At 42.6% G+C, this 23,005-nt stretch overlaps 1 protein-coding gene across 1 annotated transcript in view; it reads right to left on the reverse strand.

The window, feature by feature from the left end:
* Positions 1-22,432, reverse strand: part of LOC123643320 (aldehyde oxidase 4) — a 61,447-nt gene extending 39,015 nt beyond the window's left edge. The window contains exons 1-10 of the mRNA XM_045558787.1: positions 22,379-22,432; positions 18,522-18,579; positions 13,966-14,062; positions 11,418-11,526; positions 9,108-9,234; positions 6,089-6,150; positions 3,683-3,766; positions 3,018-3,098; positions 1,702-1,846; positions 1,353-1,445 (exon numbers count right to left, since the gene is read on the reverse strand). Of these exons, the coding sequence (XP_045414743.1) occupies positions 1,353-1,445; positions 1,702-1,846; positions 3,018-3,098; positions 3,683-3,766; positions 6,089-6,150; positions 9,108-9,234; positions 11,418-11,526; positions 13,966-14,062; positions 18,522-18,579; positions 22,379-22,432 (910 nt within the window). The remainder of the gene's footprint in view (positions 1-1,352; positions 1,446-1,701; positions 1,847-3,017; positions 3,099-3,682; positions 3,767-6,088; positions 6,151-9,107; positions 9,235-11,417; positions 11,527-13,965; positions 14,063-18,521; positions 18,580-22,378) is intronic.
* Between the last annotated feature and the right edge of the window lie 573 nt (positions 22,433-23,005).

Here is a 23,005-nt window from a genome sequence, read left to right on the forward strand (position 1 = left end):
TTCTTTCCCAGCCATTTCTTCCTATTGCTCTCTTATCAAAAAGATAAGAAAAACAGACACCTGCCTGTACCTCAGGTCAGTTTCATTTGCAGGTGTGCTATGATTTCAGTGGTGACATCATCTACCGCATGCATTCTCACTGGGGGCAATACTGCCCCCAAGGCAGTGAAAAATATCTCACTCTTTATAGATATATAAAGCACCAATACACATTCTGTACATAAACAGATACACAGTTAATCTGTTGTATTGAAACTTCCGGGAGTGATGCTTAGCGAAACCATGTCTATTGCTCCTTAGAGGGGCGGTAACGAAGAAAAGAGTGAGAAACACTGATCTGGTTCTGCAGGCTCCACCCACCCCTGTCCCTCTGCCCCCATCACACCCTAACCAATGCCCCACACACCGCCCTGCCAGCCTTCTCCTGTACCTGGCTGGCCTCCCCTTGCTCCATCTCTTCCTGTCAATCTATTGATGTAGATTTTCCAGTGGGGGCGGAAAATGAACGAGCAGACTGACTTAAGATTGGCAAGACAAAGAGGTTAACAGTCAATTATCCACTTGATTTCTGTTTGCTCATTGGGAGAACCCTATATTATAGTTTAGGCCTGTGATCCATTCAAAGGCTTAGTGTGGGTAGTGGCCGGTGAGAGAAGCCTTATTCAGTGCACTATGTGGAAGGAGGACGGAGACCTAGGACCTAGTCCTGACTTAGCTGACAGCTGCATGGTCTTGGGGAAGTTGCTTAAGCCCTTTGATTCTGTGTTTCCTCTAGGATAAGACAGATACCGAGGTTACTAGCTAAGTCTACCTCCCAGGGTTGTTTTGAAAAGGTAAGAGATGTGAAGGCACATGGTAAATTGTGAAAAGAGTGTAAAAATAAGATTGTTGTTCAAATCTTGTGGCCCAGACTTTGTGTGTGTGTGTGTGTGTGTGTGTGTGTGTGTGTGTGTGTGTGTGTGTGTGTGAGCGTCTGTGAGTATGGCATTAGCCTCAAGCAGATTTTTGAATGATGGAGTATGTGTGGCAAGAACCTTTTCTCCTGACCAGCAAATGTCTTACGTGTTCCTATTCAGTCAATGCCCCCGTCCCTGGCTGACCTATGCGGCATCTTCGCACCCTTGTAGCTCCTATGGCAATGTAGTACTCAGTGACGCAGCTGAGGGGATTGGTTTGAAAAAGTGCAGAGAAGACACATAGTAGGAGCTCAGTAAATGGCTTTGAATAAATAAATGAATAAACAAAGTCAGATAGTCTATGATGTGCTCAGATTCGCCCAGTGTAGGTGGTTGATTGCTAATGGCCCACCAACATGCAGTGGCTACATCTTATTTGAATAAGAAGGTGCTTACCAGCATCTGTGGTGTTCACAAAATGTAGTTCTGGAAGCCCAAGTGGAGAAATGAAAACTGGATGGAATTCATTTCTGAATTTAATGCTGGGTCCTGAAGGGGAAAAGCATTTAAACTATTAGGAAAATCAGAAAAGGAAGACAATAAATACTAATAAATGTTGCTTACTAATGAGCTAGAGTGAAAACTGTGACTTAAATGATTCATTTGCAAAAGAAAACAATAAAGCATTCCGAAGGACCATAGACACAATTAATAAAAATGAATTGCATTTATGAAGAGTTTAAAAAGCGACACATGGTTTAGGTTACCTAGTCTAGACTGAGGAACACATGTGGCAGCCACCTACCCACTGCAGTGTTCCCCATGACAAGCGGGGCTTTGGGGAAACTGGCTCTCAGCTCCAGAAGGTTGTTCAGGGTCACAGGGGTGATCCAGGTAGTCCTCTCCCCTTGGAACGTCAGCCTTCTCTTGTTTGGATCTTCTGCCATTCTCTGCAGAGAAGCCAAGCCAACAAGCTTTCAAGCAAGGCTCTTGAACAACAAGCCGTGAGTAGATCCACTGCTGTGGTGTCCAAGTGGCCTGCTGGTCACTGTAGCTTTCTGAGGAGACTCAGCTTTTAGGGACTGGGAAACAGTGGTCTGTTTCAGACCACCCTGACTGACAAGATCCATGTGGGCACCACTGAATAAACAGCATGATAAACATCCATCCACAACTGGACATAGAGTAAAATCTATTTGTGTTTGTGAAGTGAGTGTGTGAAGAGGGAGCAGCCTGGTTTAATGAAAGGCCAGCCTGGAATTACAGTGCCAGGCTTCTTGCTCTAGTTCTGCCCTCGCAGTGACTCAGAGGAGATTCAGCTTGGGGATTAGGGTTTTTTTATAGGAAAACAATTGCATAGAGGCAAAATTATCCTTGAAAAAAATCCCTTAAGTCATTCACCAGGTATAGTGTAAACTCATTTTTTTACAACTCTGTAGATATATATATATACACATACGTATACATATATATACCTACATCTATACATACATATACATATATATACCTACATCTATACATATCTGTACCTATAGATATTTTTAAACAGTAGATTCACACTTGGAGGGTCCAAGTTCTCACACTCAGTGGGGTACATGGGGACTGAGCCCCCTGAGAAACCAGGAGAATCATCTCTCTCCCGTGCTCTCTCCAGGGCGTGGTCGTGGAATGGCACGGTGGGCATACACACTATTGATATTATTCTCTCCCCCTCCTTCTCTCACACTGAGCTGAAATTACAGAGGTTAATTGTAAGAATAGTGCAATTCCATTATTCTAAATTTCATTTGATTCTTCACCAGTTTTACCAGATAAGGTGTCTTTAAAACATCTCATAGTGTCACTGTGTGGCCTTGGGCAAGTCACCAACACTCTGACCTCAGAATCTTCAGCTGGGGGTTGAACGACAGCATCTCTGAGGTCCTGGCCTCCCCACTCTTCGAAGCTGTCTGGTTTGAACTGTTTACAGTACAGCTGAACAGGTCCCTATGTTTAATAGGCTCCATGATTGTGCTGGACACATTTCCAACTTTTAATGTCTAAAACTAGGTAATTCCATAGTGTAATACAAAAGGCATATACCACACCCTGTTATGAGAAAACAAAAGTGAAGTTTCTTACTATCAGCTCGGGAGGGAATATAGGCTCCTGGGATGGATCGAAGGGCTGGAACTCATCTTCATCGTACAGTTTGGTACATATCTCAACAAAACAAAACAACACAGACAGAACTTCAGAGTTACTGTGAAAGGTGCAGAAATCATTAAGCGTGGGACTCTGGAGTCAGGGCCTCTACCTCTCACACCCCACACAAAATGGAGAGGCAGAGGGCACCCCCGGAATGGGATTCTTCCCAACCTCCAGGACCACGGGATGGTTTCCCCGGCAGATTTTTTGGACTCTGTTTTTCTTCCTTTGGCATCAGAAATTGGGTTTTAAACTTCTGTGCTGGGTCTCAGATATTATTTGTGGATTTTTTTTTTTGCCGTGAACATGAAGGGGCACCACTGCTTAGTCCCTCAGAGCGCTCGTGGGGTGGGGGCAGAGTTGGTAACCCCAGATGAAGGCACAGGAAGTCGCACCGAAGGAAAACAGCCTTCTCTGGTGATCGGCCTTGTGAATGTCACAGGCTGGCTGATTTTTGGAGCTCTTTAAGGCTGTTTGCGTCCGGTATTCACTTATTTTACACTTCGCTCACAGAAAGGAATAGAAAACTGGAATAAATTTGGATCTATGTGGGTCTTTCTCAGTCAATCCCAACGGAAGTAGAAAAAGCGGATACTTACTTTTTCCTGTCTATTTGCAAAAGACCTCTCTTCTCGATCCAGGCAACATTTTCCTGACCCTTTCACTTGGCAAACAGTCGATTCCTTAGGAAGTAATGCAGTTTAAATCAAATTCTTAATTCTTTAAACACTTACCAGGGTACCTGGCAGGGCGGGTAACAAGCTACTCTGTCACTGAGCAATTAGAGAAAATTATAGGGAGTGTACAACCATGCTCGTGACAGAGGCTTGCAGACGTGTCACTCAAGTCCCAGGGGAGGACAAAGGAGGGAGAGGTGGGAGAGCTCAGCCAGCCAAGGCCTCCTACTGAGGTGAGATAAATGGAGTGGAGTTATAATGTGGTGATTTAGAAAACCCAAACAGACTGCTCTTATCTTGACTGTGTGATAGCACCTATCTTGAATCCAGTCCTGGGAGGACAAACTGCCTTTAGGACTGTCTGTGTCTATACACAAATATAAAGAAACTGAAAACTTGAGTTTATTTGGATGTTATTCTGAACTATTTGGATGTTTCAAGCCCAAATCATTTAACCTTAATTTTCAGGGCATTTCATGAAGACCCAAAGTAGATGGTCTTGGCCTGGATCCATTTGTCAGTTACTGTAACTATCGGAATACTTATCCGTGTTTGCCCTTGTCAATGTGCAGCACTGCCCAAGGGTTTGTCGCCATTTGGAGACACTGTGCTTCGTACATGGAGTCAAGGGAACCTGGGTTCTGGTTCCCACGTGCGAGCTGGCTTGAGCTTGTTAAATTAGGATCATAGGATAATTAGGATAATAAAATCCATCTCAAACACATTAGTTAGATTTTAAATATGAGGAAAGCTCAACACGGTGTCTGACATTTAAGAAATGCTGCAAAAGTGGCCGCCGATATTTTTACTTGTAAGGTCATTTTCTACAGAGTAAAGAAGGGATTTGGATTTTGGGACAATCCAAATTGCACAGTAAAGGAACTATAATAAGTGTAATAGGTGGTTCAATGTGGGGACCCAGTGTGAGTGAGTGTAAAAATATCTATCTTTAATCTATATCTTTGTATATTGTCTCAAGGAAAATAATCATGTGGTTTTAGGTTGAATCATATGAAGATGTTGCTGTTTTTGTGGGTCAAAAATGGCAGGGTATCGGCCATTCATATGGTTCAAAATAAGTAGTACCTTACCCAGGACTTTATTTAAGTTAAACCATCCTGTAGTTTGTAAAACTTCTTGAAGTTCTTCATGACTGGCATAAAAATACATCTTGTCAAACATTTTACAGTACTTTGAAAGAAACTGATGTACCTTGAGTAGTTTTTGATCAAGAAAAATTATATAAAATTAATTTTTATCATAAAAGGTGCTGGAAAAACACCCTAACTGAAACCTCAAAAGTATGTCTCCTCTTGACATTTAATTTTCTGAAAATAGTATGTTTCAAAACTATCTGCCCCCATCCCTCACATACACTAAATCATTTTTTCCCAACAGTCTTTGTCCTGTTTTGTTCCTGGATCTCTCAACTTTGCAGGTGACTTGGATTCCTTTCTCTCCACACCCTTCACTGTGTGGGGTTATGATTCTGGCAGTGCCCCTCTGGGAAGTTATCTTTCTGTCCCTGCATATGCCACACTCACCTACATCATCATTCCTCATGCCTGGGATACTGCACTAGTCCATGCCTTCTCTCCCCACCACATCTTCCCAGGCTGGTACTTCCTACCAACAAGTGCTGAGAATTTTCCTTCTGAAATACTGCTCTCATTGTGTTACCCCTGGCTTGAAAACAATGATTCCATGTGGTTATCAGCGTTAAGTCTAAATTCCTTAGCCCCAAACAGCATCTTTTTACTCTCCAATGCTTCAGTCACATCAATTTCTTCCTTGGATCTTGGACAGCTTTCTTTTTCCTACTTCCATGCATTTTCTTACTTGGAATTTTCTACTGGCTTCTCTTCAGGCATTCAACTTCTATCACTTCCTTTAGGACCAAGCTCAAAACTCCCCTTCTCCAATAAGTCCTCTATGTCTCTCTCCTTCCCAATCATTAACTCTCTTTAATCCATGTTCCTTCAACATTTATATGCATGGGATGTGGATATATTGAGCTTTTAATATGTTGCTTTTCAATTATGTTTTTATTGTTTCTGTGTTCTATTTTCTTCAATAGAGTATGCATTTCTTGAAGTCAGGGACAATATCCTATACTTTTCAGGAAAGTGCCAAATTTAGGGCTATAAACAAGATAGTTGCTAAGGGTTTATTTAAGAAAATACCAACAGAGGGGATTTAACAACTTTCAGTGGCTAGAAAGGTCAATGTGAGGTTATTTTAGAGATTATTGAGTGCAATGATTATTTTATGCAAAGGTTCATCTGTATATTAAGTTAATAGAATTTATATTCTTTTTTAAAAACTTACCGCACAGAAAGTTTTTCCACTTTCTACAATTGGTCGGTATCCAGTGCAGCGGCACAAATTACCTGATTAAGAAGCAATGAAGTTTTAAGGAATAATACAGAAATAGATTGCATGTCTGTGCTTCATGTTTTCGGTGGAATAACTGTATTAGTCATTAGATTCTTTGTTCCCAGCAAGATTGTTCTTTGGAACAAATGTTCCCCCTGGAGACGTTCTTCAAGAATAGACCTGGTATCGCTCCTTTTGACTAAGATGGAGTGAAGAATAGATCTTTTCTTCCTGAAATACCACAAAGGTTTTTTTTTCCTTCCTGCCTTATTTCCTGCCCCTATCCTAACTTGTGTACCTGCCACCCCCATAATGTCTCATGTGTGTTGCATCATCAAGACTTTCTCATGCAACCTCTCCTCTTTCAAATGCCCTCTTACAAGAAGAGGAACTGGGACCATTCTTCAAGACCCCAGTCCTCCTTCTCCATGGGGTCTGCTGTAACCCCCCAACCAGAGCTGTACCTCTGACTGTCTGGATCCTTCTGCAGACCTATCATCCACTGCTGGAGCAGGATCACTTATGCATGTATTTATGTGTGTCTCCCTCATTGGATCTCAAGCTCCTGCAGAAGGCAAATGCTTGACTTAGGTGTTATTGAACCCCCACCAGAACAGCACAGTTGGTGTTCAATAAGTACCTGGTATTGTTTTAATCAGCCAACAATTCCGAAGTTTGGTGGAAAGGGTGAGGGAAACCACTGTCTTTTAAAAAAGTATATTCAAATTTTACAGCCAGTATAAATGATATTGATGAAGAGATTTTAACACATGGGAAAATTCTCATGTTACTTTAAAATTATTTATACATTTTAAAATTATATATATTACATAATGGTCACAAGCATTTAAAATAAGCAAACAAACCTTATGCACAAAAAAGATTGAAAGAATACAGAAGTATTTGACAGTGGTTGTCTCTTGGTGGCAGAATTATGAATGAGTTTTTCCTTGTCTTTTAATTTTTTAGACATTTTTCTTAATTTTTAATTATTTTTATACTAAAAAGTAAATGTACAACTGTGATCAATTACAGTTTAAAAATTTCAGAAACAATGTATATGTGAGGATTAGACAGGTTTAAACACCTATAAGTAAAATGTTGTGGAAACTTAGTCATGTAGAAACTTGGGTAACAGGTAGACTCCTTTTTTTTAAGTTAGAATGAGAATAATTTAGGAAGAATCTGCACGCATCTGAATGGCTGCTAACACCTTAATCTATCTTTTCTTTTTGCTAAGAAGAAACAACATAGAAGGGTGTGAATTTAGAATTCTTCTTTAGAGCAGAAGAAGGAACTGCAATGTCTAGAATGGCATGAAGTAGAAGCATTTAAGAGGCAATGAAACTGTAAGCAAACAGTAAAGGCTAGTGTGAGCCAGCGTCAGGGCTTTTTGCTTTGTTTTTGTTCTTAGACACAGTCAGTGCTAAATCTATAAGCCGTACTAAAGGCCCACCGAAGGAAAGCTAATAGTACCCATTACAGAAATTCTTCTGATTCTAAGAAAAAAAATACAGAAATTCAAAAATTTTATTGTACTCTTTTAACCTTGAAGGGAAAAGACTAGATTAAGTGAAGCCAATGACTGATAACAGTTGAGTATTTAAGAAGTTATATGCTGACACTAATTGTATTTCTTTGAACTTTATTTTATATTATTGATATTATTGTTTTTCTTAAGATATTATGAACATGAAGATAATCAGTGTGGCTAACATTTATAATTCTAGAAAGAGAACAAGTAAATGGATTGGGTACCAAAATATACTCTTCAAGTTATTTACACCTAGAATGAGGTAACCTGCTTCATCCATTTAGCCAAATTTGACAACGCTATCTTTTGACAGTTGCTACGTGAGTTACAGGATAGAATCTGGAAGGAAATAACCCATCTCTATAAGATTGCCTGTCCATATTCAAACAAACAAAAAGTATGGCAAAATATAAGGTCTCTGCTTGCAGAGCTCTAAATACCTCATCAGTGTGGGTTACATTGCTGAGCAAAGATTATCCATTATTCAAAACCATTCATATGTGGTTAAAGTTATAACTGAAACCATAGGCCAAAATTTTAATTGCACTTAATGAGAAACCAAAAAATTTTGAGTGAAGAAGTTGTTGAATGATAAGGAAAAATATTAGAGAATATTTACATACCAGTTATAGCAACACAAGTCAAATTCTTACTTAGTTTTATTCTGCACCTTTTCATCATAAAATTGAGTTTCTGTCTAGGTCTGTCTATTGAAAGGGACAAAGAGCTTTCCTATATTATTCAGAGGTTTGCTTTAACAGCTTTCTTCTAAGAACCAGTGACGAGTTACCTTGAAACTAGGTACACTTGTCACAGAAAATTACATTTGTTAATATGCTTTTTTTGGTAGAAAACTGTGTTAATTTAAATCTGATAACTATTTTGTCATAGGAGATTGAATTGCTCACTAAGCTTATTTATGATAACTAATTATTGTCTATGGTCTCTGCCGCCTTATTACATATAATGACCCCAACCAGAACATAAAAATGTAAAGCATCTGAGGGTCTTTTCTCTTTGCAAAATTAATTTTAGTAAGTAAAGTTAATGAATAATTCTAACAGATTAATTAAAAAAACAAGCAGCAAAATCTCATTCTTCCATATTACCCAAATTTCTACATTTGGAAAAGATTGTATCAAGTGTTAGAAACAGCCCATTTCAACGCCTTTGAAGAGTGACAAAGGGCTCCACTAAGGGAAAAAGTTTTGTAATGAAACCAATAGTACCTCAATTCCTGGCATCATTGCCACCAAACCAAAGACAGCCCTTTCTGGAAAGGACTTGAGTCAAAACAGATACTAAGGAGGCCTACCTGTTGGCCAGGTAGCCCCAAACCTGTGCCACAGGTTCTATCCGTGGGTTGGGACTGCCCTCTCTAGTTACCTGAGCACTTCCTACCCTGGGCCCTGCCCGCAGAGGGCCAAGAAGGCTCACCTCCAAGAGCTTCGGTTATCTGCTCAGGGGTCGGCTCTGGGTGGTTCCTTAGCAGTGTGTAGATGGACATCACCATCCCCGGGCTGCAGAATCCACACTGCGTGCCGTGGCACTTGGCAAGTCTTTCCTGGGAGAAAGTAGCACATCATTTATGCTTTACGCCTCTTTTGCTTTCCTACCTTGGAGATCAGCAAGCAGTGATGCTTATACATTTAGCTTTCCAGAAATACTTTCAGGGTAAATATGTCCCCTGGAAGAAAAACACTTTTATTTCTTAAAATCATATGCATATGATTTTTGCCCTCAAGAAAAGCCTACTGGCAGGTATTAATTAAATCGCTTTACTCACTAGACCTGGTCTCTTTATCTGTGGAATAGGCAGCGTAGTTTAGAGTAAAATGCTCTGGAGTCATTGAGTTTTGGTCCTTACTATAACTCATTAATTGAGTGACCTTGGGTGACTTACTTGACTTTTCTTTATCTTTAAAATCAGGATGATAATGGTATCTATTTGACAGGATGGTTATGAGAATAAATGAATGTTTGCAAATCATTTAGCATATTCTCTGGCAAGTCATTGTCACCCCCCTCTCCATCTATATTATGGAATTTTTGATGGATTAAATGACACAATCTATATGAATGCTTTGAAAATTTAGTGGTGCTATTTAGTAGTATTATGCTAGTAACATATTTAATTTATGCACATAAAACTTTATACGCTCAAATAAAACAACAAAACAAACATAATAAAAAAGAGAATGTGAAATGGCAATTTACGGATATGATTGTGGGTCCCGCTGTGTGTGTCAGTCCTGTGCCTCTCACAGGGTGCTCAACTGGCTGGCTTGAGTGTGATTCAAATGTTTTCAAATAAACATTTTTCAAACAGCATGGCTCCTAAAGTGAAAGCCAAATACTTCATCTGTGGCTCGACTGAAATGACAGACATTGAATGCTGGAGGAAAACATGGCTGTGTCAGATGTCCTGCTAGATGGTGAGTTGTTTCAGGTGTGGCATAGAAACCTGGCTGTAAAAGTGCTGGTGAATGTTTTAACAACTGGTAGTCTGGCAGAAAAATAAAGCCCTGATTCTGCCAATTTTTCTAGTATAAATACTTCCACCATGGCTAGCATTATTTTATAAATTATTGAACTGTTAAGTTGGTCAAGTTTAATTTTTAATAATGGCTGTGTTTAAAGGCTGGCTTGCACAATTCCTAAAAATTTAATGATCGGTTTTCACAAGCCAGTACAAGCTTATTCCAGGCTCTACTGAACAAATCCAGCATCTGCACTGTCAAGATTTGAGAGAAAGAAATCTGACAAGTGCAGCCTGCAGTGCTTCATACCTGTGCCGGTGATGAGCCAAGTGTGGGGTGAGAGCTTAATGAGAACAGGAAGTCATTAAGCTTATGGCTGATAAACACTATTTGTTTACTCTCATCACCATCCTGTAAAGTAGACACTGTTACCATCTTAATTTTAAAGACGAAGAAAAGTCAAAAAGTCACCCAAGGTCACACAATTAATGGGTTGCAGTAAACTGCCATGAGCCTGACTCCAGAGCGTTTTGCTTTTTCCTCTATATTACACTTTCTATTCACAAAGAAACCAGGACCTAGAGAGTAAAATGAGTTAATTAATGCCTTCCACTATCAACAAATACCCATCAAAGGTAACACATTGTCAGAGAAAGCTCTTGGCCTCTAGGTTCCACTAATAGCCTTCAGAGACTAGTAATCTCAAGGGAAAACATAGCTATTCATAAATTCCTTTCTATACACTGCCTTTAAAACTCAACCCCTGCAGAAGTTCCTATTCTAGTATAGAAAAACAACATTGTCATTTCTTTAAAAAGTCCTCTAAACTTTAGTAAACACTGTTTTTTACTTGTGTTTTATTGTAGTGTAGCATACGGTTACTTGTTAGACACTTGGAAAGCGTTTGGGGGAGCATTTGTACGCATAATTGGCCTCTCCATCAGAGTTAAGTAATTTTGAAATGGGATAGAAGTCTAGTATCTTCTATAAACTTCTGATTTCCTATCTCATTTTCTTCTCTTGTCAGACTGGATTGCTCTTGTTTTAGTTTAGGGCAAGGATGGGGCTGAGAAGGTCTCTTGGGGTTAAGATATATTACAATCAATGAAAGGATCTTGAAAAGATCTCTGAACATACCCCTAGCTATGAAGGCAAACCTTACAAAATGAGAATTTAAAAGCACAAAGGAGTTCGAAGTTGTTGACCTAATTGGAGTGCATCCCTATGAGGATGCCAACATCTGGTCCAGACCACCTTCCGCTCTTACCTGCACTGGGTGAATCCTGGTTTTGATGCTTCCTACACCTTCCACCGTGGTGACAGCAGCCCCATACAGAGAGCAGATGGGCACCAGGCACGCGGTAGCTGGAAAATGGCTGTGATGGAATTAGGTAAAGAGAACACATTGGAATCATGCAGAGAGGGCAACACAGTGCAGGGAGTTAGAACAGTTATTTCAGGAGGGTCGTGAGACTGTATTTCCCTGAGAATACAGAGCAGACTAGATATAAAACCATAAATTTCTGGGTGTGCCCAAGAAAGGATTTACATACGGCTTGTGCAGAATGGTAGAAAGAAACAGAAAGAATGAATAATGAAGACTTTTTTATGTAGGACCTCCAAGAGACCCTCATGATCCATTTTGTTTTCTCATTCTAGGGAAAGAGATAAGGAAACTATGGGGGTAGTTTTGCCCTATGATTCTCAATTGTGGAAAACTTAAAAATACAGATACTCTGCTTGTGCCCTAGGCCAATTAAGTCAGAATATCTGGGTGGGATCAGTTAGTCGCCTTTTAGAGCTCCTCAGAAGATTCCAGTGCAGGCCAGTGTGCAAGTTGCTGTTTTTGTGCCCTTGTCTTGACTGTCTCTTCCACGCTAGTGTACGTGTCAATGACGTGGCAGACGCGGTTAGCACCAGGTTCTCATGTCACCAGTTGGGAATGGGGTCCAGATTCCCACTCAAGCGAAGTTTCATTCTCCTCTCAGGTACGGGACATTGTCCCTTTCCTGGGGAATATTTCCTCTCCTCTCCTCCCCAGGCTGAGAGCATGAATGTGGCTCTTCTGAACAGACAGAGTGCTGAAGCCACCCGGCTGACCAGCGAGGGACCCTGGAAGAGCGCTTGGCGTGCAGAACCAGGGTGGGCCCCAGGTGACCGCGTGCAACAGGTATGGCTTTGTTTTTCATGCTCTGCAATTCCCTCCCCCTTAGGTTTGCTCCCTCTTGATCTCACCCCTCTCCGTTTTCCCTCAGCGACTCTCCCAGTGCTCACGGCTCCCCTCAGCCTTGCCCACGCGCCTTAGCCAGGGAACAGAGGCATGGGCTCCCTGCACCCCCCAGCCCGCGACCCCTCATTTATGTCTGCAATGTCTCACCTCCACTCAAGGCTTGGAGGGTGCGCAATCCTGCCTGCTCCCCTGCAGGGCTCCACATGCCATCCTCTCCTGTCTCCAAGAGGACGTGGCCTATCATCAACGGTCCCCCACCCTCTTCCTTTCTGTAATAGCCTCTCATTTCCCTGAATTTCCTCTCATTTAGAAATAAATTCAAGTGTTTGCTGTGCTAAAAAATATCCAAAACCCAACGGCCCAGCTTTCTCTCCTTCCTCAGTCAAGCTTCTTCAGGAGCTGTCCACAGCCTCCTCACCCGCACTCACTCCCAGACCGACCGCACCGCCAGCCCCAGCTTTCTGCTGACACCGCTCTGGGAGCACTCTGGTGGCCCTGGACCAGGCCTCAGTGTTTCACACTGGTCACCACTTCTACCTTCTTGGACTTTCTCCTCTCCATGTTCTTCCTCCATCTCTGGCCACCCCCTGTTGGCTCCTTTGTGGGGCTTCCCTCTTTGCCCATTTCCCTTTCTGCTGCTCCACAGTGCCCTGCACCTACGTGCCCTCTGATGGCTCCTCCGCCTTCTGGCTGGCCCGGCCGAAAACCTGCCTTTGCCACGACTTGGCCCATGAAACCTCCAGCAAGTTGCTTAACTTGCCTCCGTTTCCTCTTTTGAAAACTGTAAGTGATAGTCATGCTTATCTAGAAGTTGTTTAGGGGGGTGAAATATAACAATATATGCAAGCTACTTTGAATAGTACCTGGTACACAATAAGCATTCAATAAATGTTATTTTTTATTATCATTGTTATTTATGTTGGTAACTTCCAATAAGTTATAGGTTGGGATGAGACCTCTCCTCTAAGTAACAGACCCGTCTATCCAGATGCCTGGAGGACAGTCCCGCTTAGGTGTCCCATAGTTACCCCACAGCTAAACTGACACTTCCCCCTCCTCTGCTCCTCCTCTTCCAAGTTCCCTAATTTGTAAACCGCACCACCCAGTCCCCTAAGGCAAAAACTTGAAAATTATCCTAGACAGCTCCTCCTTCACCACCACATGCAGTCAGTGAGCAAATCTACGTTTTTAGGTCAAGGAGATGATGGCTCAATCCTGCAGTGTGACTTAAGGTCTCATTTAGCCCCTTCAGGCAAACAACTCTTCTTAGTGTTGTTGAAGATATGAATCTTCCACCAGGATTATTGCTTCTTGCATTAAGCCATTCTCGCCTGACTCTTACCCTGAAATCTCCGACTCAAAAGCAAAGGAAGTATTTTTACAGTAATAGAGCAGAGCCCTGAGAGATTGGCAAGCTGGACGATAGATTCTGATGGGAAGAGGGTCTGTGGGAAGATCTGGAGTTCAGGAAGTTGAGGGACAGCAGGCCTGGAGACACCTGGAGAGAGGAGGGGAGGAGAGGAGGCAAGCGCCACGCCCACCCCAGGTGTGCCCAGAGTGGGGGCGAAACCCACACAAAGGATACTGGATGGACTTGGTCTTGGGGTTGTATCGTGACACCATCACCGTGCAGGCACCGCAGCCTCCTCCTCCACAGGCATATTTCGTGCCTGTGAGACGGACTTGAAGGAAGGGAGTCAAGGAAAACGGAGTCAGAGAAGCCCAGGCTGCTTTGGTTTTACGTTCTTCCCCCCACCAATACTGATAACAAGCAATACATTCTCTTGAGTCTTGTACCAAGTTGGCCAGTTTCTTGCTTAGAGAGATTGTTCAGCTTTTTGCTTATAAATGAGCTCATGATGAAAGGTGAGAAGAAATCCTTGCAGACACATAATGCTTTATCTGAAAACCTCGGGTCCAGGTGCATTTCTAAATTAAAAATTTCCCAGATTTTGGGACAGTAATAATATAGCACTCCCAGTGGGTCTAGGGCAGCACCTTGTAATCAAAAACATTAACGTCTCTGCAGTGAACTATATAGATATTCACACTAAGTAGGGTACACTAAGACCACAGAGAGCCTCATGCCACTTAGGTCAGGGTTTGCATCCAAATGAGTTACGAAAAAGCCTGCCAAATTCAGAGCTGTGGACAATGGAATCTGGACCCGTGTAATATTACTGCTTTAGAGGTGGTGGGAGGTGGTTTGTGTGCAGGACTTAGAAAAAAATCCCTGCCCCACCTCCCAGGCTTAACTTTCCCCGGTAGGGCAACGTCATGCTTTTACCTTCTTATGGGATTAGAGAATATTAATTTAATAACTGTGGCTCCTGAACCAGTAATGTCAACAATCACTGTGTACTTTTATGTAAATCCCCTGCTTTAGGTTCTATAACAATCTACAAGAATTTGCTTAGAACTCTTTTCTGGGTGAAGTTTAAAAAGGATTTCGTGGGTGGAGGTTATAATTGGCTTGGGTAGAGGTTAAGATTAATTTTTATCTTGGAAATTGCTGTCCATGCAGAGGTAACACAGGGTCAGAGCAAAGAGCCGAGAAAGTCTCTGCCGCGGCCCAGAGGGGCTGCACATCACCCTGCGCTGGTCTTTTGTCCCCAGCCCGAGCTCACGACTGTGCTGGGAAGGGCTCAAAGTAATGCGAGTCATCCCTTAGTGAAAGGGCTCCCCTGAATACAGCATAAAAGGCAAGGAAATCCTTCATTTCTGCTTCTGGTCCTAAAACTTCCAAGTAAAGACATTTCTGTTGTCTGGCTCAAAGATGGAGGTCACTTTTCACTTTGTCAGAACTTAAAACAGCTCTGTGATGTGGTTCTGGCCTCTGGATCCCCCACAGCTAGTTCAGTGCCCCCTCCCTCTGCCCCCGCTAGAAGAGCCTGACTCAGTTACTTCCATGTTCTGCCCACTCATCCTCAAGTTCATAATTAGGTACGGCTGTCACATAAAATATAGGACTCCCGGTTAAATTTGCATTTCAGACAAGCATCAAATGATATTTAAGTGTAAGTATGTCCCATGGATTCAGATTCAAATCTAACTGGGTGTATGGCATTTTTATATGCTAAATCCACCAACCCTACTTAGGTCAAATACAAACAATACATCCGAAGTTTGCTTTCTGATCCTTTATGTGGAAGAGCTTTCTCAGTGCCCCCCAAAACACAGCCCTACAGTATATCCAAAAGTTTCTCTGAGACTAAACAGGGCAGCCAACGTGTGCAGTTGAACCTGGAGTTTATATTGGAATCTGGTCATTCTCAATGAGTTATTGTGTCCCTCTGTGCCAGGCAGGGAATGTGACATCAGAGTCAAACTTGGTCCTTTGTTTCAAGGATCTATCTTACTGCTTATTTTTCCTTCTTTTCTTGTCACATCCTAGCACGTCCACCTCCAACTCTTTATATCTGTCAGGATAAATTTCTTTCAGTTTTTCACAAGCAACTGTATTCTCTTGCCTCTGGCCCTGTGCTGCTGACCTCAAGCCTTTGCTTTGCCCCGAAAACGCCTACTCACCCCTCCTCTGCTCCTTCCCTCCCCCAGCCCTGCTTGTGGGCCCTTCCCTGTGCCCCCAGCACAGCCCTCACCACTTGCTCTATTTGCCACTTCATTGGCCGTCGCCCACACCAGACCGAGCGAGGGCAGAAGCTGCGTCTAGATGACTTCTGAACACCTGGTGCTCGATAGAATGTGTTAGCTAAATGAAGTGAGAATTATTTTGAGAAGTGCAAGAGATGTCAGGGCTACAAAGAAGGGTATGTGAAGGGCAAACAGTTGGGGGTGCCTCTGAGGCATCCCATGTTCCTGGTTTTATCCTACAGACAGGATCTCACGGAGATCAAGCAACTCTAATGTGCTGCACCCTCCTGGCCCTAAGTAGCTGTGGGATTATCTGGTTCCGCAGGTCAGATTGCTTAAAACCAGACTCAGAGGTGTTGGGGGAGGATTACGCCCCGGCAGGTTTGGGCAGGGCAGCCGAGATGGGTGCAGCAACGCAGTGGGAGGCTGTGGGTCTTAAGGGCCCTGTGACCTTGGCAGGGAGGATGTGGAGTGACAGAAGGGAGGCGGGGATGCCTCCAAACAAATTTTGCTCTTCATGTGACTGTGTCCCACTCTGGGAATGACACCTGAGCCAGCGACCAAGTCAGCAGCAAATTGGAGTTTTGCAGTAGCCTGAAGTTTTTATAGTATGGAGGAGCTCCTTTAAAAATATACATAAAATTATAAATATAAAAAATATACAGGGGCCATGGCAGTCCATGAAGGTGACTTTGACAGAAATTCTGTGTTTATCCACAAATACTCATTCCTTATATTGGCCATTCCTCAGAACCATCCACTTGAGAAACAAGTTAAAAATAGCATTCCCCACGCCATCCCAGAACTGTTGACTCTAATCAAAAGTGGGGAGCTGGAAGTGCCAGGTGAGTCTTATTTACCCAGAATGACTTATTTATATTAGCAGCGTAAAGGAATGTGGGGTGTGCTGGGAGATGGGGAAATGAGAAGCCGGGGACGATTTTGCCTAAGGCTGGCTCTGGCCACGTTCACTTGGGAGTCCGTGAATTTTCATTTTGCTCCTAATCCAGGTGAATGTCTCCATTTTAGCCTGTCTGGAGAGAGCACAGTGATGTGTGTAGTGGTTTAGAAGTGACGGCAAAGGAGAGTGGTAGGGCTTGTTGAGTGCTGGTGAGACGTTGGCACGGAGTAAACTGGAGGGAGGAAGACCAGGGGGCCTGTCTGGAATGTGCGTGAGACAGGGAGTTAGGAGGCTGTCCTGGGCAGGGCAGTAAAATGAGGGGTAGGGAACTAGACTGCAAGGGTGTGGGTCATGAGAGGTGGAGTCTGGAGAGAAAATGAAGCAGCAGGGACAGAGTAATGTAAGTGCTTGGCACTTATAAATTAGTATATATTTCAAATACATTCTCACAGAAAGTTGCAAGAATAGTACAGACAGCCCTATATGCCTATCACCCAGCTTCGTCTGATTGAGGACATCCCGTGTGGCTATAGCACAACATCAGAACCAGGAAGTTGACACGGTGCAGCACTGACAGCTAGATGACAGAATTTATTCAGATTTTGCCTCTCGTACATGCACTCACATGTGTGTGTACAGCTCACGCCATGTTATCTTGTGTACAGATTTGTGTAACCACTGCCACAATCATTCCCTCTACTACCTCTTTATAGCTGCACCAAACTTAAGAAATCCTTTTTCTTTTTTTAAGAGACGGGGTCTTGTTCTGTTGCCCAGGGTGGAATACAGTGGTGCAGTCATAGCTCACTGCAGCCTCAAAGTCCTGGGCTCAAGTGATCTTCCAGCCTCCCGAGTAGCTGGAACTACAAATGTACACCTCCTCCTCCAGCTAATTTAAAATTTGTTTTTCTTTGTAGAGAGCAGTGTCAATATATTGTAGCACCATACTCTACTAATTTTTAATTTTTTGGGTAGAGATGGGGTCTTACTATGTTGCCCAGCCTGGTCTCGAATTCCTGGCCTCAAGTGGTCTTCCTGTCTCAGCCTCCCAAAGTGCTGGGATTACAGGCGTGAGCCCTTGGCCAAGAAATTCTTCTTGAATAACTATTTGCTGAAGAAATATTGATGGTCTCAGAGGAGTGGGGGAGTCAAGACCAGAGGTGAAGAGCTGGGAATGCATTAGTTACACTTTGGAGTTTTGAAGTATATTTATAAAGCTTTATTCTCTCTGATGAGGACTACAAAAAGGTGTAGGACAAGTCAGTGAAATGTCCTTGTGGGACACTATTGTCAGTGTCATGCACTTTGGGACATTTGGCTGGATAAAAGTTTGGCTAGATGCTTCTACCTAATACTCCAGTATGAAATCACCATCAGGGTGACCCTGGGGCTCAAAGGTCATAAGGTTATTTCCAAAGCGAGCACATTCATGGCTCACTGGGTGATTCGTTTGGTTTTGCTCATGTAAAAAATACAACAAATAGCGCATGAATCAAACACATTTTGATGCATTCTCTGAACTCAAACTAGACTCTGCAAATAAAATGCAGGTTCATTTATTTAGAACAAATATAGACTTTCTTGCTAAGTCCCAGCATGTTCTGTTTTACCACCCAAACCAGATCGATTACAGTAAAATGAAAGGATACGGACTTTTCTCAGGTAGAACAGGAGATTTGCCTCGGGATCAGCTTTCTTCTCTGTTACCTACATTGTGAAGAGAGAAGGGATTTTAGGAAGATAATATCAACATGTTGCAGCAATTCTATCCATTGTTTGTGGGCCTGTTTTTGATAGGCTGTGGCTTTACAGGGAAAAAAAGAACAAAGAAAACCTTTTCTAATACTTGGAACTAGAATTTTGAAGAAATAGTGGAGCATGATTTCAGTGTCTCTGAATGTCCCAATATATATGACAATTACAGATTCTGGATTGTTTTCCCTCAGACTTACCTGGGAAGGGCCCAGACAGGGAACGGGTATGTAGATTCCAAAATTGACCCACATTAACTCATGGCCATAGAAAGTCATAAAAAAGGTTAGCCAGAGATGATTTCACAAAACAAGGGATTTTGCTTCCCTACCTCTGCCAGTAATTGATACGTCATGAAGGAGCCACTCCTGTCCCCCACCTGTCCCCTACCCTTCCCCCGCCCAGTGAAATGGAGGTGCCAGTGTGGGAGGGGACAGCAGAGTCCGCATGAGGCTCTGCCCCTCTCAGGCTGCTGCTGCCAAGAGATCACAGCGGGCCTGCAAGAGGAAAGCCATCAGCCCTGTCTGGCCCCGAGGGACACAGGCAGTTCCTCTGCTGGGTACGGCCAGGCAAGATTAGGGAGGTGAGTTGGAGAGAAAGTTACATGGAAGAACAGCAACACTGACTTCCCCCACCACCAAAAGGACATCATTTTACTAAAAGTGTCTTTTTGTTTTTACAACCTCAGAAAAAGGCAACAAACCACATTATTTCTTTTCACAATGCCTCCTATCTCCAAGTTTCAAGTCCTCAGAAGATTTACTCAGCCAGAGCTGGGCTTAGTGCGCCTCCACTCTAGTTTTGCTGTGCGTGGGGGACCAAGTACAGTGGTCTTGCAGACACAGAGCATCCGAGTTACATTTCCTTTAACGCCATAATTGTGCGGCAGTGGAAATTATTTCAAGGTGGGAAGAGACGGAGGATAGAGGATGATGATGGGCAAGCCAGGCCGACTATGCCGCCTTCCTGTCTCCCCCACGCCGGGGGAGCGTGGCCTGATGACACAGGGCAGTGCTAGAAAGACTTTGGTTTACCTGATACAACATTCCAGGTAAACAGTAAACGTTCCCTAACCGCCTTAGCAGCCCAGCCAGTGCAACATCCGATTCAGTGCTGTCCCCTTTAATCATGACAATGCTTTAGGACCAAAGAGCACAAATATGGCAAGGTTCCAAATGAAGAAGGAGAAAGACAAGATTAGACTCTGGGAAATTAATCAAAGGCTGGCTGCCAACTACAATTCTGACACTTAAATATTTCCCAGCCACTTAAAATAAATATTTCAGTAATCATATGAAAAATGCTGTGCTGAAGAAATGAATTCGTTTTTAGTAAGCATATGGAAGGAGGAGCAAGCTCACTAGTGATCAGAGAGATGCCAATAAAATCAACAATGAGACAACACTTTACACCCAGCAGATCAGCAGAAGTTACAAAGTCTGATTGTCTCAAGCGTTGGCATACCATATGTCGGCAAGGAGACAGCACCTGTCGTGCAGTGAACTGTGGGAAATGTAACTTGTGCGGTATTCTGGCAAGTCCCCTGGCAGGACCTGTGAAGTCACTTTGCTGCAGTCTCACACAGAGATTCTCTTCCAGTGTTGGTGAGGAGACACATCGCAGGATGTTCACTGCAGCATGTCTCGGGGTAGTGGGGAGTTGGAAGTATCCTATCTGTGCTGGGTAGGCAAGGGAAGGGTACGTACAGCCTGGACAACTATGCATTTAGAGGTGAGTTGCCAGGTTTTCAAAGAGCAACATGGATAGACCCCAAAACTAGTGCTGAGTCACGCAAAAACCAAAAAGATTTAAAAATCACAGCATAATTTATCTAAGTTAAGTACACACACACACTGTGTGTGTATTTTAAGGATACATTTACATTTCTAAATAACTATATAGAAGGTAAATGGAAAGAGTATAGATTTAAAATGCACAAGAGAGGATGCCTATGGGGGAGGGAAAGAAAGAGAAGACAGGCAATAAAAATAAAATAATGTGAAACAAAAGAGGAGCCTTGTCTAGGTTGTGGCGGTGGCGTTGTGCTATTGATGGAAGGGTGTGCTTTATTCAACCTGTGCCCCTCGGTTGAAAGGAAAGAAAAACAGCAACAACAATTTCTTCAGGTCAGGTGTGGTGGCTCACGCCTGTAATCCTAGCACTCTGGAAAGCTGAGGCGGGCAGATCGTTTGAGCTCAGGAGTTCGAGACCAGCCTGAGCAAGAGCAAGACCCCGTCTCTACTAAAAAAAATAGAAAGAAATTAGCTGGCCAACTAAAAATATATATAGAAAAAATTAGCCGGGCATGGTGGTGCATGCCTGTAGTCCCAGCTACTCGGGAGGCTGAGGCAGGAGGATCGCTTAAGCCCAGGAGTCTGAGGTTGCTGTGAGCTAGGCTGATGCCACGGCACTCTAGCCCGGGCAACAGAGCAAGACTCTGTCTCAAAACACAACAACAACGACAACAAAAAAATTTTCTTCAAAGAGTTGTGAATATTTTCCTCTCTTTTGCCATTTGTAACTTGTCTTAGAAATTTGTAAAAGAGAAGGGAATAAAAACACCAAAATATTGGCTTTGAATTCAGGTTGCCAGTCCTGGAGAGAGAATGATTATTATAATACAATATTAAAGAATAAATTAAACTATTAAAGATCATAGTTTTATTGATCAACAAAGGCAAAGCAGTAAAGGCCTTTTTCCTCACACTCAGAAAAGTTCTTAGCCTTTGAATTACTGCAAACTGTCACCTAGTAAGTATTTCCCTGATGTTCCAGCTGGCTTCAGGTCATTCAAGGTCACTGACCCCAGGCTTTCTTTGTTCTTTTCTTTCTCTTTCCCTTTTTATTAGTTCATAGGTTTCCTAAAAATGACCTTTTCTTGCTATTTGATAGGCAAAATTCCCAAAATTTTCACTTCTATTAAAGTTTTATCTCCTCCTTCAGAAAGAACATCAGTCATCTAATGTAACCGAGGCTTGAGAAGCAAAAACACTACAAGTTACTCTCTAAAATAATTTTCTACTTTACTATTTTACTAGTTTTTCTCTAATTGTCTCAAACATTTAGATATGCATTTTGACTTTAAAGCACCTCAAACTTTTCATTTATTTGTTTTTCTTTTTGAAGCACAGGGCTGAGAACACCTGGCTCCGGCTAAGCACTGGGGTTGCCTCGTGTCTTCTGTCCTGGGAAAAGTAGCCTACTTATTGCACGGTCCAGGCAGGGGCGCTTCAGCCTCTAGGTGAATTGATCTGCCTCAGGGAATTCATCAAGGCCAAGCAAAATCATGTGAGATTTCTTCGCTATTATCATGCTCAATGTTATATATACCTTCTATTACAACAGCGCTGGTGAACTCAAGTAGAGCTTTATCCAAATAAAGGAGGGATGTGAGTTTTTCACATCTGTGTCCTGAAGTGCCCAACTGTCAGAATTCACTCCCATCATAATATAACAAACAAAACAGTTTGTTGCTGATTCAAAAGAAAAATAAAAAGCAAAAGAAACCCAAAAAACCCTGCACTCTTTAATAATTTTGCACCAAAACTTGGACGAACAACCCGTGTTTAAGTTCATACCACTGAGGAGGCAGAGAAAAAAAAAGAAAAAAAATAAGTTCATACCACTATATACGACTCAAAAAAGAAGAAAGGGGTTAAGGAAATAAGAACTGGCAACATAGTAAAAAAAAGAAAAAAGCTTGGCTTTTATTCTTGGTATATAAAAATTCATATTAATCATGTTGTACACTTACCTTTCGTCCATTCACAAAAAAAATCAGCTCATCAGGACTGGGAAGGGAAGGCATCACGACAAGAAAAAATGCGTTTGCGGTGATAGAGTTGCTTTGTTTTCTGTTCTTTTAAAGAGCAGGTATGTTAGAGTAGTTGCTTGGAAGCCTATCGGCCCTGGGGAAGCCCAGGCTGACAGCGGCGGCCTGATGCGACTTGATCTGTAGTCACCCTGCCAGACAGGAGCTCCAACCAGGGCGCTCACCTGCCCTGCCCACGGTCCACAGCCCTTCCAGCAGCTCTTGGCAGTGCTGGTTTTTTTGCTTCCCATAAGTGAGTCAAGAACAGCATCTTCATCCTCCCTTTGAAGTCCAAGACTGGTTGCCCCAGGGGAATTGTTTAAAGCCAAGGACCAATAACAAAAAGTGAGTTTTAAACAGGCTATTACTTTAAAAAAAAAACCAAAAAACCAGAAACTAGCCAATTTATAAATCAATTTGACGCTACCAACTCACAAGACCTTAATTCTTTCTCAGGTTTCTCTTGTGTGAAAGGGCAAGGGGAGATTCCACCACGCACATACTAAAGACTTCATCAAAATGTGTCTTTAAAACTTGACTATAACAGCCTGCAACTATGTTCTCTTCCTT

The sequence above is a fragment of the Lemur catta genome, chromosome 8, assembly GCF_020740605.2.
Source record: "Lemur catta isolate mLemCat1 chromosome 8, mLemCat1.pri, whole genome shotgun sequence".
Taxonomy (NCBI): domain Eukaryota; kingdom Metazoa; phylum Chordata; class Mammalia; order Primates; family Lemuridae; genus Lemur; species Lemur catta.